The sequence below is a fragment of the Balaenoptera ricei genome, chromosome 9, assembly GCF_028023285.1.
Source record: "Balaenoptera ricei isolate mBalRic1 chromosome 9, mBalRic1.hap2, whole genome shotgun sequence".
Classification (NCBI taxonomy): Eukaryota; Metazoa; Chordata; class Mammalia; order Artiodactyla; family Balaenopteridae; genus Balaenoptera; species Balaenoptera ricei.
The window spans coordinates 15,040,184-15,058,523 of record NC_082647.1 but is presented as its reverse complement, the minus strand read 5'-3'; the positions used below and the strand labels follow the sequence as shown (position 1 = coordinate 15,058,523).

The 18,340-nt window shown below is 40.5% G+C and overlaps 1 protein-coding gene across 2 annotated transcripts; it reads right to left on the bottom strand.

Annotated features, from left to right (window-relative positions):
• Window positions 1–5,349: 5,349 nt before the first annotated feature.
• ZC3HAV1L (zinc finger CCCH-type containing, antiviral 1 like) lies at window positions 5,350–17,650 on the bottom strand. 2 transcript variants are annotated; one of them, XM_059932628.1, is made up of 5 exons: window positions 17,206–17,650; window positions 15,700–15,835; window positions 10,263–10,521; window positions 8,984–9,106; window positions 5,350–5,426 (listed from the first exon to the last, which is right to left on the bottom strand). In XM_059932628.1, exons 1-5 carry the CDS (start codon window positions 17,577–17,579, stop codon window positions 5,386–5,388), a joined length of 933 nt encoding a protein of 310 aa, XP_059788611.1. In that variant the 5' UTR covers window positions 17,580–17,650; the 3' UTR covers window positions 5,350–5,385. The 2 variants fall into 2 exon arrangements, with proteins under 2 accessions (XP_059788611.1, XP_059788612.1); XM_059932629.1 differs by lacking the exon at window positions 5,350–5,426 and having other exon boundaries at window positions 8,118–9,106.
• Between the last annotated feature and the right edge of the window lie 690 nt (window positions 17,651–18,340).

Here is an 18,340-nt window from a genome sequence, read left to right as displayed (position 1 = left end):
TTCCAATTCTAGGAAATGCTCATTACAACCCTGATTAAGCTGCTAGTCTAGTACTTCCTCAGAAATTCTTTTTAATCTACAGTTGTTGGCACATACATACAATGGAATATTACTCAGCCATAAAAAGGAACGCAATTGAGTTATCTGTAGTGAGGTGGATGGAACTAGAGTCTGTCATACAGAGTGAAGTAAGTCAGAAAGAGAAAAACAAATACTGTATGCTAACACACATATATGGAATCTAAAAAAAAAAAAAAAAAAAAGGTCATGAAGAACCTAGGGGCAAGATGGGAATAAAGACACAAACCTACTAGAAAATGGACTTGAGGACACGGGGAGGGGGAAGGGTAAGCTGGGACAAAGTGAGAGAGTGGCATGGACTTATATACACTACCAAATGTAAAATAGCTAGCTAGTGGGAAGCAGTCGCATAGCACAGGGAGAACAGCTCGGTGCTTTGTGACCAGCTAGAGGGGTGGGATAGGGAGGGTGGGAGGGAGATGCAAGAGGGAGGAGATATGGGGATATATGTATATGTATAGCTGATTCACTCTGTTATAAAGCAGAAACTAACACACCATTGTAAAGCAATTATACTCCAATAAAAACGTTAAAAAAAAAAATCTACAATTGTATTTCTGTGTCCTAATGCTTAGGTCAATAATTGCGCTGGTAATACTATAACTCTCTTACTCAGTCCTTCCGTGTCTTGAATTTGATTTTTCAATTAATCTTTGGCATTGCTGATTGGCTATAGTATAGATTTAATTATATAGTTATATACTTTTACTAAGCATAAAACATTTAAGTATTATCTTAATTTTTATAGCACTTACAAATACATTAGTTTTATCCTAATCTGTTTTTCCTCTAGTATTTTCATGAGATGCCAAGCAGATCTAACATTCTGCTTGAAACTTGTATTTCTACAGTTGGTTTTGGTTTTTCTCTTTTTGTACTATTACATTTTTTTTTATTGGTCTCAGGCTATTTTCTCTCTTTCCTCTTTCTTTGAGTGTTTTTCTACTGATTTTTGATGTTGAAGCTTTTGTTTCACATGCTTTCATTTGTATTTTAGAGGATTTTGTCAGTTCCAGTAGATACTACAAAAAAGTGTTTGCACTTTATAGGTCATCCTTTATACCTTAGAAACAAGCTTAAAAAATGTGAATTTACATTTAGGGCATCAACCATGTTAGAAACCTTCAATTCACATGAATAACCTTTGATATTAAAAAAACAAATATAGAATCATTAATGTATTGTTCTTCTTAATGACAGAATTATATCAGTATCTTTATCTATAAAATATTTTAATTAATGAAATATGAACCAAGAAGCAAAGTTTAGCAGTTAGCCTCATTTTAATGAGGCAAATGTTACAGAAAATGTTTTCAGCTCTTTTCCATTTAAGAACAGTCTTAGTTTCCTCAATAAGGTAGCAAATGAGAACTGGCTCCTTGTGCCACCTACTTACTCAGGATTCTTTCCCTACTGAGAACTTCTACCAGTAATTGGTCAATATCAGATTGATCTTTATTGAACTGTGCAAGGGAAATCACTGGGATAAATCTCCGTGTCCTATTTGTGAACATCTAGTTCATCATGCTCAGTAGACAGTGACTGCCAGCATTGTTAGAAATTTGTTGGTTTTTTTTCAATTTCACATTATTAAAAAATTTTATTGTGTTTATCAAAGTAATACTTGTAATTAATTTTTTAAATCATATAGATCATAAAGAAATTGAATCCATAATTAACAACCTTCCAAAACAGAAAGCAACAGGCTGAGATGGGTTCATGGGTGATTTCTACAAAACATTTAAGAAAGAAATTATACCAATTCTCTACAATCTCTTTCAGAGAACAGTAGCAGAGGGAATAATCCCTAACTCATTCTATGAGGCTGACATTACCCTAATACTAAAACCAGATAAAGACATAATAAGAAAAGAAAACTACAGACCAATATCTCTCATGAACATATGTACAAAAATCCTTGATAAAATATTAACAAATCGAATCCAAAAAAGTCTGAAAAGAATTATACACCATGACCAAGTAGGATTTATCACAGATATACAAGGCTGGGTCAACATTTGAAAATCAATTAGCATAATCCATCACATTGACCAACTGAAAAAGAAAAATCACATGATTATATCAATAGATGCAGAAGAAGCATTTGACAAAATCCAACACTCATTAGTGATAAAAACTCTCAGTAAACTAGAAGTAGAGGGGAACTTTCTCAACTTGATAAGGACTATACAAAAAAACTACAACTAATATCATACTTAATGGTGAGAAACTCAAAGCTTTAAGACAAGGATGTTGTCCCCTCTCAGCCCTTCTTTTCAATGTGGAACTGAAGTCCTTGCTAATGCAATAAGACAAGAAAAGGGTGGTACAGCCACTTTGGAAGACAGTTTGGTGGTTTCTTATAAAACTAAACATTCTCTTACCATATGATCTAGCAATCATACTCCTTGGTATTTACCCAAAGAACTTGAAAACTTATGTCCACACAAAAACCTCCACATGGATATTTATAGCAGTTTCATTCAAAACTGCCAAAACTTGGAAGCAACCAAGATGTCCTTCAGTAGGTGGATGGATAAACTGTGGTACATCCAGACAATGGAATATCATTCAGCACTAAAAAGAAATGAGCCCCCAAAGACATGGAGGAACCTAAATGCATATTACTAAGTGAAAGAAGCCAATCTAAAAAGACTACATACTGTTTAATTCCAACTACATGACATTCTGGAAAAGGCAGAACTATGGAGACAATAAACAGATCAGTGTTTGCCAGGCGGGGGAGGGGAGATGATAGGCAGAGCACAGAGAATTTTTAAGGTAGTAAAAATACTCTGTATGGTATTATAATAATGGATATATGTCATTATATTTTTATCTAAACCCATAGTATATACAACACTAAGAGTGAACCCTAAGGTAAACTATGGACTTCGGGTGATAATGATGTGTAAAAGTAGGTGCATCCTGGGACTTCCCTGGTGGCGCAGTGGTTAAGAATCTGCCTGCCAATGCAGGGGACACGGGTTCGAGCCCTGCTCCAGGAAGATCCCACATGCCGTGGAGCAACTAGGCCCGTGTGCCACAACTACTGAGCCTGCGCTCTAGAGCCCACACGCCGCAACTACTGAAGCCCGCGTGCCTAGAGCCTGTACTCCACAACAAGAGAAGCCACCACAATAAGAAGCCTGTGCGCCACAACGAAGAGTAACCCCCACTCACCACAACTAGAGAAAGCCCGCGTGCAGCAACGAAGACCCAATGCAACCAAAAATAATGAATAAATGGATTTGCCTTAAAAAATAAATAAATAAAATAAATAAAAATAATAAGTAAATAAAATTTTTTAATTTTTAAAAATAAACATCTAAAAAAGAAACAAAGTAGGTGCATCCTTGCTAAAAAATACACCATTCTGGTGAGCGATCTTGATAATGGAAGAGGCTATGCATGTGTGGGAGCAGAGGGTATATGAGAAACCTCTGCACCTGCCTCTTAATTGTTATAAACCTAAAACTACTCTAAAAAAATCAAGTGTGGGACTTCCCTGGTGGCACAGTGGTTAAGACTCCACACTCCCAATGCAGGGGGCCCGGGTTCAATCCCTGGTCAGGGAACTAGATCCCACATGTATGCTGCAACTAAGAGTTCACATGCCACAACTAAGAAGGGCGCATGCCGCAACTAAGGAGCTGGCGAGCCGCAACTAAGCAGCCCGCCTGCCAAAATTAAGATCCAGCACAACCAAATAAAAAAAAAAAATCAAGTGTACTAAAATGTAGCAAATAATAAATGCCCAACCATAGGACTATGATTAATAAATGATACATTAAAAAATATAATGCAGCTATCAAATATAATTGTGAATGCTTTCAATTATATGGGTAAATGCTTACAAAACAATATCAATCCAGAAGAGCATAATATGAAATTGTATTTATAGTACACTCTCAATATTTAAGAATATGTGCATGGAAAAAGACTGAAAGAAATATCCTACATTATTAACAGTGATTGTCTCTACACAGTCATATTATGGGTGATTATATGACTTCCTTCTTAATACTTAATTTCTGTATTCTCTAAAACTTCTACAATATTATTGTATTTCCCCCCCCGCAAAAAATCTTTTGGAAAAATATTCCTAAATAATAAGAGTAATTCAAGGATACATAATACATTATTTTTTTTTTTATGGGATTTATTTATGTATTTATTTATGGCTGTGTTGGGTCTTCGTTTACTGTGCGAGGGCCTTCTCCAGTTGCGGCAAGTGGGGGCCACTCTTCATCGCGGTGCGCGGGCCTCTCACCATCGCGGCCTCTCCCGTTGCGGAGCACAGGCTCCAGACGCGCAGGCTCAGCAATTGTGGCTCACGGGCCTAGCTGCTCCGCGGCATGTGGGATCCTCCCAGACCAGGGCTCGAACCCGTATCCCCTGCACCGGCAGGCAGACTCTCAACCACTGCGCCACCAGGGAAGCCCCATAATACATTATTTTAAAACTAATAATGAATGTGAGGGGATGGATGTGCTAACTAACCTTACTGTGGTAAACACTTTGCAATATATATGTGTATACAGATGTATCAAATCATCACCTCGTACACCTTAAACTCACACAATGTTATATGTCAGTTACATCTCAATAAAGCTGGAAAAAAATTTTAATAAAAATTATAATAACATTACAAATCAATTTACAAAAACTCAAAACAGTACCTAGAACAAAATTTATATTTTGAGAATATAGCAATAAAAAGGAAATTACTACATACACACATAACATATAAATGAAATTTATTTATGAATGTTTAGATGCATACACTTGAAAGTTACCAAATAGGATAAAAAATACATTAAAAGAATATATGGCATTATCAAGTGGAGCTTACTCAAGAATTTAAGGATGTTTTAATACCATGAAAACCATGAATATAATCATATTAGGTAATTTAAATGGTTAACATTATATGATTATATCAAAAGATGCCAATTCCTACCAAAAGCTTCCAATAAACAAGAATAAAGGATGTTATTTCCCTTATTATAATAGGGACAATTATAACAATATATAATTGTTTAAAACCAATAATTAACTTCATATTAAATGAAGAAATATCCAAAAATATCTTATTACAATTTTATGTAACAAAAAGATATAATAGAAATACATAAGAAAAGATAAATATTTTTGCAGCTACAATTTTATATTTAAAAATAAAACCAAACAAGCCATCTAATACTGTTAGAACAAAGACAACTTACCTAAAGACAAATATTTTGAAAATCAATAGCATTCTGAAGATAGAGATTCCCATACTTAGTAGCAATACAGATATATTTAGCCAAGAAAGAATTTATGCAATAAGGGATATTCATGACCTAGACAAAAACATGAACAAATTATAATGAAAGCAATCAAGAAATACGTCAATAATGAAGACTTAATTCCTTGATGGAAAGAATTAGTATCATAAACATAAGTCATAAAGAGTTAATTTTAGACCTAGACAATTCAAACCGAAGCATCAAAAGGATGTTTACCTTATATAACACATTCCTTAGGGCAAAAAAGATTCTTTGAATACTAAAAATATGTGAGGAGAAAGAGAATCAATGAAGAGCAATATGATACTGATTCAACAGATTCAAATGCAGTTTAATTCATTATACGGCAAAAAATATTTAACTACCAAGTGTTATAATTACCAAAAAGAATAAATAATGTTTTTGCTCAAAGCCGGGGAATAAAAGCATGGCAATGTAATGTACTAAGTGCTAGAGCTTTGAGAACACTAGGAGAGCTGCCTGTCTTGGGGTCAGGAAAGGCTAACCTGACATTTTAAATAATCTAATTTTGCCAGGTTTTGAGGCAGGAGGAGGGAAGGAGTGGCACTTAGAAGGAGCATCATTTGCAAATAGAGAGTCACAAGATAAAATGGCACATTCCAAAAACTGCAAGTAGGTCAATACACGCAATATTGGTCTGCATTTTAAGAACTCAATTAAAAGTCAATATTTTAAAATCAGAAAATTTCTCATAAAAATTTCTGGATTTGTGGCTGCTTTTGACAAATTGGATGATACGTCAAATTGGGCCCCGCATTCCCACGTGGAAGCAAGAGGCGGTTGTCCCTTTTAGATGGGACAGTTTGCCACAGCACTTCCTCTCTTCCCCCATTCCTCTCACATCCACCTCACTTTATCCATTTATCTTAACTTTCTAGTCCCTGTAGGGATTTGAGTTTTATGACTTCTATCCTCCGTGATGGGGACCAATGAAGGTTATGGCAGAAAAAAGCAATACGATTAGGTCTGCATTTCAAAAGGTCAACCAGGCAGCAGGGGGAGAGAAGGGTGGTAAGGAGATCAATGACATCCACAAAAGCCTATTATATTAAAAATTACAATGGGGGTACCATCCTTGAAGTGGAACAGGGGTCCATCTCGCACTTCCTACAAAAAACTCTCACAAGACAGACTTGAATACCACTGAGTTATGAATCTGTAAAACAAATGCAAGAGGTGATGAGGGTTTAGAAAAAGGCAGTGTGTTGGGGATGGAAAGAAAGGGGTAGAGAGGATAAAAATTTGCAAGATTTTTAAAGTGGAAAATTCTGCAACACGGGGTAACCAATCTGACACAGGGAATAAGAAGAAAGGAAAAGTATAGGACAATTTGCAGGTTTTTGGCTTAAGTCATTTGGTGCTGACACTCCAAAATAAAGAACAAAAGGAGGAACAAGTCTGGAAGAAAGTCAGTCATTCAATTTAGGGTATTTGGAATTCGTGAAGCCTACAGATGTGCAGCTTCATCTCATAAGCCCTGATAAGTTGCCGAAGAAACTCTAATCTGGTAACTCTCTAACAGCTGAATCATCAAATTAAAATAAGAGGTATGATTACATAAAATGTTTTTATAGGATGAATACCAATGGAACTAAGATTAAAATGGAATATTGTAGAATTGAATAAAATATTGCAACAAAGATCACAAAGGGTCAATAACTTCATATATAAAGGCATAATTATAAGATATATAAAAAGAACACAATAATGTAAAAATCTACTAAGTCTTTTAATGTAAAGAATATGCATTTATACACTATACTGTTTCCATTAAGGATTTAACATGGCTTACAAAAGAAATAAAACAGTAAAAGAATAAAACGTAAATAATAATAATAAAATATAAAGAAAATTTTTTAATTAGCACCGGAGAAATCGTAACTAAGAAAAAAGAAGCAAGATATGCAAAACATAAGAGCTTTCAGAAATACTGTTGTTGGCAACCAAAATGAAGAGATTAACATAAGTTGCGTGACTCTTACTGTCCATTAGGAGAAAACACAGCACCTTCTCACTTTAAAAAGGACATTTTTGCACACCTCCCCCAATGGAAAAGAAAAGTTTTCATGATTAAAAATTTTCTAAATTAAATAAATTTAGCTTGATGAAAAGCTCACTACTTTGGCCCTATTTCTCAAATGTTATGTTTTTGCCAGAGAGTTAAATTAAAAAAAACAAAACAAAACACTTTACACACCAACATTTGTGGCTATTAATACAGCAAACACAGGAAAGAATTTCACAAAGCTGCTTCTCTGTGGTACCCCTTGATGAAAACAAGGAAATAAACATCAGGTACAACTAAAAAGAGACAGCTGGGTGGGCAGGGGCAGAGAGAAGGGGGGAAGGGAGAAGTCAGTATGGAATGGGCGAGGTATATAGATTTCTGATGGTCCATCCTGATCACAGAAAGAATGGATACAACTTGGAGGAATGTATGAGCTCCGCATCCTTCACACTACAGGAATCTGAGACTTTGGTAAAAGTTTAATAAGAAATGGAGAGTACACAGAGTGAGGTAGAAATCTCTGGTGAGCACCCGTAAGTTATATACTCTGCGGTGTTGGCTGAGGATGGATCCACGAGAGTTGGATATCATATCATATACAGTCAACATGCCTTTACGAAAATTAAGGAGCCTATTAAAGGCCAAGTTGCATCAGCACAGAGGAGGGGCCCAGCAATTAAAGGGCATGTACAAACTACACAAAATAAAGACATATAGAAAGAAGACATACGGAAGAATATTTACTTGCATATATATATATATATATATATATATTTTTTTTTTTTTTAACCCGTGCCCCCTGCAGTGGAAGTGCAGAGTCCTAACCACTGGACCGCCAGCAAATTCCCGCATGTATTTTTAAAGAAATGAAAATCAAGAGTATCATTCAGCAACTATAAGTGAAGCAAAAGTAAAGAATAATGTAAAAATTTAATATTGTGTGGATTTTAAGAAAAGAGTTATATTCAAAATTTGTTAGAAAGAATCAAAATATCCCAGAATAATGGAACTAGTTAAGCAAACGATGATATATTAGTGTATCTGTGCATGAAAATGATTACGCATGATAAATGTGAATAAATATGGAGAGATACTTATGGAATGTTAAGCAAAAAAAAAAAAAAAAAAGAGCATAAAGTGTATGTAGTCCCTGAATACCACAATGTAAACTATGTATATGGGCATACAGAAAAGCACTTGGCTGGGTCCCAGAACAAGTCCGCAGGAGCCTGCCTCTTTAAGAGCTCTGGCCGGCCAGCCCAGGGAAAGCTCTCAGGAACCGCAGGATTTGCCCAGGACTGACCTCATCTACTCTCAGGTTTTACTCTCCCTTTGCCTGTTCAATGTCTAACCTCATCCTCAGCCACCCACCCCCAATTTTATCCTCCCAATCTGGCATTTTCTCCTTTTCCATCTTCTTTAATTCTCACCACAACCTGTGAGGTAGGTATCATTATAGCTATTATTAATAAACGATTAAATGAATGAATGGTTACAAATTAAATCTCAACAGAAGCTTTGTTTTCAGACCTTCCAATTGGACAACGTTCTTCTTATTTCACTGACGTCCTCTAAGGTTTACCTGAACATGGCTTCTTGGCTGACTCAGCAGGGCCAGAGACCAGAGGACCGGCCTCTGCAGCCCCAGCTACGTGTACTCCTTGTTTCTCAAGGCCCTGGGAATGCTCAGCAGAAGCTGAATTATCTAAAAAGAAGAAGAAAGAGATGAGGTTTCCTGACATAGCCCTTTATCACTCTAAATTTCATTCTACGTTGGGAGCATCAGCCCAGCTAATCAGATCACCGATAAAACTACCAACACTTCGTATTTGGAGAGTTCGTGTCGTCTGGAGTAAAATATACATATATATTTATGTATCTCAACAGCAAGCAGAAAGTCACATTCCATAGCTAGGAGAGACCCACTAAACAAGACCAGATGAAGAGAATAACAGGCCCTACCCACAGTACAGGGTAGAACGTACCTGCCACCATTTAGGGACACACCTACACAGCCTCTGACACTGGTACTTGCAGAGCCCTCCCCACCTTCAAACCACCACTCATAGTTGGCCACTACCATCCCAACACAAGGAAATTCCCTATTAAAGCTTAGGGACTCTGATGATCTGGTTCTCCTATCAGCAATTCTCCAAAGCCCACCACCCACTGAAACTCATTTTCAGCTATAAGCAAATCTAATGGAATAAGTACTCTCGCATTGTAATTTAAGAAGACCAAGCCACACTTTATAGACCTTAAAAAAGGACAGACTGTGTGGCAATATGAGAAGATATTTATGACGTTGTAGAACGTGAAAATGAAAGATACTAAACTAATGCAGACTTTGACCACCACTGGACTAGTATTTTCTAGTAACTAGTATTTTTTAGTAACAGTGAGTGGAGTCATATGTGATTTTTATTTTTACTGTTTTCCAAATTCTTCTGTAATGTGGTTAAAATTTCCTAAAAATTTAAGAAAAAACTTTAACTCCATTTAATAAAAGAAACCCATCCCTACATTATCCTTACCTAGCTTCTAGTCACTAGCGCACCTCCCTCCTCTTTTCTCCTACCAAAGCGGTTAAGACTGTTCTTCCTACTTCCTGACCCCCAACTTACCGAGGAGCTACACTGTTCAAACACTTGGGCAGAGGCTATTAGCTGGCAGCGCTGAAAATAAACTCCATCCCTTCCCTCCTTTGGTTAGAATCACAGTTCGATATCATAGAATGTTGACTGATGAAGCTTCCCCAAGGACAGAGCAGCAATTAACCTAGGAAGTGCTTTCTCCCCAGACTCACTTTCAGCTCAGCGCTACACTGTTGATAGTGTTTTGTCTACCTCTGAGAGTCTCACCTTTATTTTCAAGCATCTTGTGCAGCTTCATGTGCTTGTAGGTAGCAATTATCTGAAAATTAACGACACTTGGAATATTCAGTCCTTGGTCCTGCAGCAGCTGCAGGGATGTAGCGTGAATTAGCTGATGGGACCGCTTGCACTTCGGCAGCCTGCACTCTCCCCTGACAAAGGACTTGCACACGTGAAACTTGTTGCATTTATCCTTGAGGTTGCAGTAACCATACAGGGCTTCACCTTTGTTGTAGAGCAAACAGACCTGGTACAGAAGTGAAGCAACACTTAGGACATTCATTTTCACTGTATCTCTTAAGCCAATAAAGGACAGCTTCTCTAAATGGCACCTTCTGGTCATCAGTGGCTGTTAAAATCATCATGGGTGAAAGGCAGATGGGTATATAATAGTTCCTCCACCCACATCTCCCCTAGCTGTTACTAATATTCAGCTGCCTCTCTCTGACCTTGACTCTCAGTTGGCCCGCCCTCCTCTCCCAGAGCCTGTAGCCAATGAGTGACTTCTATGCAGGTACAAAAGGCTGGCCCCCTTGCCTCAAGGCTAGAACCATTCTTCAATGTAATTTTTGCTCTAGAGCCCCGGTATGAATCAAGTCAAGGCCAGACTTCACCTTGCTTGTAGCTCTCCCTTCCCTCGTTTTTACTTTACAGATTTTCCCCAAGGATCCCTCCTTCCATATATCACATGCACCTAAAACACTATGTCAGGCTCTGCTTCCAGGAAAACCAACCTGGAAGCGTGAACAATTTATTATCCAAACTAGGGCATTTTTCAGGGAGCACTATTAATATTTGCATTGGGACCAGACATTGTGTACCTCCTGAGATGATGCAATAGGAAATACAACTTTCCAGGTATTAGCATGAAAGTCTGACATGGCTGGAAACCCCCCAGTCCCAGGCAAACAGGGACCGTTAGTCACCCTAACAATATACCAAATATACAAAAAATTCTTGCTACAAAATCAAGCCTAAATCCAATCAAAGGTCCAGATCTATCAATTTACAGTAAATACAGGGGCGAGAGGAACATGTTAAATGATATTAGAGGAACACAATTAGTCAAACCTAAAGTGTGGGAAAATTCTAGTGGACACAAGTGACCTGGTTTAAAACAAAATGGTATCAGAGAACAAATGGATGGTTGCCAGAAGGGAGGTGGGTGGAGGATGGGTGAAATAATTGAAGGGAATTAAGAGGTACAAGCTTCCAGCTATAAAATAAGTCAAGCGAGATTCATTGCAGTGATTTTTTTCATAATGTATGAAAATATTGAATCACTATGTTATATACCTGAAACCAATATAATATTATAAATAATTATACTTCAATAAAAATTTTCAGAAAATAAAAAAATAATAAAATAAGTCATGGGATCAACCAACAAGGGATTAATCTCCAAAATATACACATATCTCATGTAGCTAGATATCAAAAAAAACAAAAAACCAAATCATAAAATGGGCAGAAGATCTAAATAGACATTTCTCCAAAGAAGAGAGACACATGAGACATGTCCAAGAGACACATGAAAAGATGCTCAACATCACTAATTATTAGAGGAATGCAAATGAAAACTACAATGAAGTATCACCTCATACCTGTCAGAATGGCCATCATCAAAAAATCTACAAACAATAAATGCTGGAGAGGGTGTGGAGAAAAGGGAACCCTCCTACACTGTTGGTGGGAATGTAAATTGGTACAATCATTATGGAGAACAGTATGGACACTAAAACTAGAGCTACCATATGATCCAGCAATCCCACTCCTAGGCATATATCCAGAGAAAACCATAATTCGAAAAGATACATGCACCCCAATGTTCATTGCAGCACTATTTACAATAGCCAGGACATGGAAGCAACCTAAATGTCCACTGACAGAGGAATGGATAAAGAAGATGTGGTACATACATGCAATGCAGTATTACTCAGCCATAAAAAAAAAGAATGAAATAATGCGATCTGCAGCAACACGGATGGACCCAGAGATTGTCATACTGAGTGAAGTAAGTCAGACAAAGATATCATATGATACTGCTTATATGTGGAATCTAAAAATATGATACAAATGAACTTATTTACAAAACAGAAAGAGTCACAGATGTAAAAAAAAAAAAACAACTTACGGTTACCAGAGGGGAAAGAAGGGGGAGGGATAAATTGGGAGATTGGGATTGACATATACACACTACTATATATAAAACATAATAAGGACCTACTGCATAGCACAGGGAACTCTACTCAATACTCCGTAATGACCTACATGGGAAAAGAATCTAAAGAAGAGTGGATATATGTGTATGTAAAACTGATTCACTTTGCTGTACAGCAGAAACTAACACAACATTGTAAATCAACTATACTCCAATAAAAAAATTTTTTTTAAGTCATGGGGATATATAATATACAGCATAAAGAATATGGTCAATAACACTGTAATAACTTTGTATGGAGACAGATGGTTATTAGACTTACCATGGTGATCATTCCATATGTATTTAAACGTCATACATATGAAACCAACATAATATTGCACATCAATTATACTTCAGTCAGTAAGCCAAAAAATGGTATGCTGCCTATGATTGTGATGCCAATTTTCTAAAATGAACCCATAATTTTAGTGCAATTCCTACCTCCCCCAAAGAATTCCTATAAAATAGTTTTAGGAATCTGAATGATTCCAAAGCTCATCTGAAAAAGGAAAGAAGTGAGAATCAATTAATGAAAAAAAGAAGAAACAGGAAGCCAGAACAGTTTTTTGAAAAATAAAAGCATTAAGATAAAAATGTAAAAAAACTCACAAAATGAGTATAAGTTAAGGCTTCTACTAGACAGTATTAAGCTCATATGGTCTTATTGCTCAGCTCTAGCAAATCTTGAAGCAATAGATTATTCTGACTTGGGGGCTAGGTCTAGGATCTGTTTTCTTTCATCTCCTGTACATTCTGGAACCAGTATCACACTGTTTAATGAAAGTAGTTTATATTTTAAGATATGATGGTACGAGTCTCTATGCCCAGTTTATTATAAAAGGATATATAACTCAGGAATAATTGGATGGAAGAGATGCATAGGGCAAGGTATGTGGGAAAGGGTGTGGAGCTTCCATGCTTTATCTGGGCGCCACTCTCCCAGCACCTCCACGTGTTCACCAACCTGGAAGCTCTCCAAAGCCATCCTTTTGGGTTTTTTATGGAGGCTTCATCACATGGGCACGATTGTTTAAATCACGGGCCATTAGTAATTGAACTCAATCTCTAGGCCCTTTTCCCTCCCAGGAGGTGGGAGTGAGACTTAAAGTTCCAACCTTCTAATCACATGATTGGTTCTTAGGGAAACCAGCTCCCATCCCTAGGTTACCTAGAGGCTTTCCAAAAGTCACCACATGAACATAACAAAAGTCACTTTTTATCGCTCTCACGTTTGACATGTACACACCGCTATATTTAAAATGGATAACCAGGGACTTCTCTGGTGGTGCAGTGGTTAAGAATCCTCCTGCCAACACAGGGGACATGGGTTTGAGCCCTGGTCTGAGAAGATCCCACATGCCACGGAGCAACTAAGCCTGTGTGCCACAACTACTGAAGCCCGCACGCCACAAATACTGAGCCCAGGCGCTGCAACTACCGAAGCCCGCGCACCTAGAGCCTGTGCTCCGCAACAGGAGAAGCCACTTCAGTGAGAAGCCCGCGCACCACAACAAAGAGTAGCCCCCACTCACCACAACTAGAGAAAGCCTGCGCGCAGCAACGAAGACCCAACACAGCCAACAATTAATAAATAAATTAATTAATTTTTAAAAAAAGTAAAATGGATAACCAACAAGGACCTACTGTAGAGCACAGGAAACTCTACTCAATATTATGTAACAACCTAAATGGGAAAAGAATTTGAAAAAAAATAGATACATGTATACGTATAATTGAATCACTCTGCTGTACACCTGAAACTATCACTACATTGTTAATCAACTATACTCCAATATAAAATAAAAAGTTAAAAAAAAATTTAGGAAATTCCAAGGGTTTTAGGAACTCTGTGGCAGGGGCAGAGACAAAGACCAGATATATATTTCTTATTATAAATCACAGTATCACAATACTTGCCCCTTATTGATTTTTTATGTGTACTGTACCTATATTACATACAGAATCTTTAGGAGTGTGGCAGAAAGGAATCACCAGGCATTTTCACACACGAGATGTGAGGTACCACTTCTGCCTCATCCACTGTGCTTGTCCACGGTCCCTGCTGTCTAAGTGGCCGTGTTTTGTGCCACGTGCCATGCACCTCCAGTTCCAGATGATTAGACCGAAGGCAGGCTCCTGTCTTAAATGCAGCCAACCCATCAGCTGCTCACAGAACACTGACATAGTCTAATATGACAAGATGAGGCTGGACCCAGGGTACTCGGGTAGAAGCCATAGAGAAAAAAATGCAGTAAGTTTAACAATACAAATGTTAAGCTTCTATAAGTCAGAAAATTTCATAAACACTAAAGGTAAACAGAAGTTGCACTGTCCCTTCTCTCTGAGACAAAACAGACCGCCCCCCCCCGCCCCCCTATAGCTGCCGCATCCTCCTCTCCCTTCCTGCCAAGATCTCTCGTTAATACTTTCTTTGGGGATTCCAACCCTTCTGTTTAAAAAATTCTTTGTGTATAGCTAAACAGATACAAACGTGCTAATTCTGCCATTATAGCAGTTATAATGGGTACCTTTGGAACAACATAATGTAGTTCCAAAGCAATTCAAATTAATATCTAAAGCCCCCAAAAAGTAAATGGGGGGGGGGGATATTTGTAACAAATGTGACCAAAAAAGGGATCTGTATCGTTAAAGACATCCTATGAATTAACAGGAAAAGACAAACGCCTGGATATAAAAGTCAGCAAAAGTATAAACAGGTAATTCACAGAACACAGGCTTCATAATCAGACAAAACTAAATTCAAATCTGCCATTTTCTACGTGGGCAAGTTATTTAATCGAGCCATTTTCTATGTGGGCAAGTTATTTAATCGAGCCTCAGTTGCCTCACCTGTAAAATGGGGACAGGCATACCTCACTCATAGGCTATTAATCAGCTAAGGTATATGAATTACTCAGCGTTCAGTAAGAGCTCAAAAAAACCAGTAGCCATTATTATTATTTCTATACCATACTTCTTGTGTATCAAAGCCCAATAAAATTATAGACTGCAGAAAGGCCAGCACTGTATCATACCCACCCCCCTTCCCCTCAGGCTGTCCTCTGTAAGCAGATTGTTGATGTTCTCCCCTGACTTTTTTTTTTTTTTCTTTTATATGTTCTTTGTATTTCTCTTCAATAGTTGCTTGACCCAACATCTTTCTGTCTCCCCTGACTTTTTTCAAGGTGCAGACAATATGAGGGTGACTCCTTAGTGACTCACCTCTGGTAAAAGGCAGGGGTCATTCTGTAAAAGAAGGATCCGAAGCTGGGCTTCATTGAGACCAAACAGTCCCTGGTTTTTCAGGACTTGGATGTTGACAGGTATGTGGATATCATGAGAAAGGGTGCAGGTAGACCTAGAACACAAAGGTCTGGATCAGAGGCCCAGATGAAGAAGGGGCCAGACTGTCAAATCCCTTCCCTAGGGTCACTTTCAACTTGCAGGTGAAGTTACACAATTTTCCATGAACCCATGGATACTACAGTCTAATAAGCTCTGATAATAAAAAAAGCTGAGATGGCTTCCCTGGTGGCGCAGTGGTTGGGAGTCTGCCTGCCAACGCAGGGGACACGGGTTCGAGCCCTGGTCCGGGAAGATCCCACATGCCTAGGAGCGGCTGGGCCCGTGCGCCACAACTGCTGAGCCTGCGCTCTGGAGCCCGTGAGCCACAACTGCTGAAGCCCGCGCGCCTAGAGCCTGTGCTCTGCAACAAAAGAAGCCACCACAATGAGAAGCCTGCGCCCCGCAACAGGGAGTAGCCCTCGCTCACTGCAGCTAGAGAAAGCCCGCGTGCAGCAGCAAAGACCCAATGCAGCCAAAAAATTAAATAAATAAATTTATTTTTAAAAAAAAAGAAATCTGGGATGATGCAACTCCCTTCCCAGAGCCATTTAATTCTGAATGAGGATGCTTTAAGGCCAAAGGGACCCCCTCCTCCAGTCACCTGCCTTGACAGAGGGTGCCCGTGGGTGGGTTCTGCAGAGGACCGCACTGGGCCTTCTCCACCCCAAGCGGCTGCGCACCCCACCATCCACCAACCTTAAAAAGAATGCATGCCTCCTCCCCCCACCCCACTTTCGGGGGGCTAGAGGAAACCGAGGAAGACTGGAGTTAGGAGGCCGCCTCAAACGACCTCTTCCAAATCATCCAGCCCTCAGTTTCCTGGGCGGGGGGGGGGGGGGGGGGACGTCGAACTAAATCGCGCTTTCTAAACCTAGAGAGCACAGACTCGTGTCTGTAAAACTCTGTGCTCAAGTGGGAAGGGCCGACCTCTGGATAAAGGATCCATGAATCTCATGGGGTCCGCAAATGGCCCCCAAAGGGCCACTGGTGGAAATGAACGCAAAAGTCCCAACCTAATTTGTCCCGGCCGTGCTGTGGAGGATCTCGGGGGGGGGGGGGGGGAGGCGGGGGGGGAGGTGGGCAGAAGCTGCAATCTGGGGCGGGGGGAGGCGGAGAGAGGTGGTTGAGAAGTCCAAGTCCAGACGATCTTCCGCCTCATTCCGCAGCTGGGAGCGCGGGGAGGCGTCCCCGCGAAGGACCCGGAGGGGCCCCTTCCCGGGGCTTTCCTTCCGCCCTTCCGGAGGGGGGAGTCCGGCCCGGACCAACGACCCCTTTTCTTACTTCTTAGCTGGGTCCCGCTTCCGGCTGGCCAGGCCAGGCCCGCGGCCCGTGCGCCCTGACCGCCGCGTCCCGCCCGCCGCCCCGACCCGCCCGCACTCTCACCAGCAGTCGCGGTTCGGGCACTTGCCCATCATGTGGCGGCGGCAGAGGTGCAGCTGGTCGCAGGCCTGGCACTCGCCGCGCTGGTAGCGAGCGCAGAGGCGCGCGGAGGACACAGCCACCACCCGCCAGGCCGAGGGGCCGCCGCCGCCGCCCGCGCCGCCCTGGCCGGCCGCCACCTCGGCCTCGGCGTCCCACGGGTCCTCCCGCACCTCCACCTCCTGCAGCAGGAAGCGGTCGGGCCCGGCTTGGCGCAGCACGTCCCGCAGCCGGGCCTCCGAGAGCTCCACGTGGGCGCGCAGATCCTGCAGGAACATGCGGCCGCCGTGGGCGCACAGCACCTTGGTGAGGAACGAGCACACCGTGGGCTCCGCCATGGTCGCGGCCCGGCTCCCGGTGCGGAAATCCGAGGCGGGCCGACTCCTCCCAGTCACGTCCACGACTACAAACCCCGTTCCCGGGGCGGGCCGGGGGGAGGGCGGGCGAGGGGCGGCCGCCCGCGGGCCGCGGCGCAGAGGGGCGGGCCCCCGGGCCTGGGTCCATCCTGGGCGCGGATCGGGCGGAGACAGACTTGATTGAGCGCCTGCTCTGCGCCAGGCACCCTTCAAGGTTAAGTCCTCGCCTGGAGGGGCTTGTACAGTCAGGGGGAATTTGAGATACTGGTAAGGGCTACAAAGAAGATGAAACGGGGAATGTGGTAGAAGGTGCCTACCTGGACGGCGTTAGGTAGCTGGGAGAGGAAGACCTCAGGACGTAGCTACTAGCCGGAGTTGAGCACTTGAAATGTGACCAGTGCGAGTTGGGATGTGCTGCAAGTGTGAAATACACACACACCGGATTTGGAAGCTTTAGAATGCAGAGAGTGTAAACTTCATATTCATGATGTTAAACTGATAATATTTAAATAAAACGTTATTATAATTTCATCTGTTTCTTTTACTTCTAATGTAGTAAATGTAATCCAGAGAAAATGTAAAATGGCTCACTTTATACTTCTGTTGCACAGCACCTGTTTAGACCTGTGCATTTATTAAGGAGCTATCTTTTTGCCCAACACCATGCTGATTTAATGACCATTTTTTGAGCCAACCGCTAATGCAGCAACAGAGTATAAAGATGAATAAAACATAATTGAGGA

What these genes read in the sequence shown, in the direction of transcription:
- ZC3HAV1L (XM_059932628.1), bottom strand. Translation starts at nt 17,579, where the DNA reads ATGGCGGAGCCCACGGTGTGCTCGTTCCTCACCAAGGTGCTGTGCGCC. An exon ending in TGCCCGAACCGCGACTGCTG is followed by an intron (nt 15,836 to 17,205) that starts GTGAGAGTGCGG and finishes TTTGTGTTCTAG; the next exon opens with GTCTACCTGCACCCTTTCTC. An exon ending in CAAGATGCTTGAAAATAAAG is followed by an intron (nt 9,107 to 10,262) that starts GTGAGACTCTCA and finishes TCTTCTTTTTAG; the next exon opens with ATAATTCAGCTTCTGCTGAG.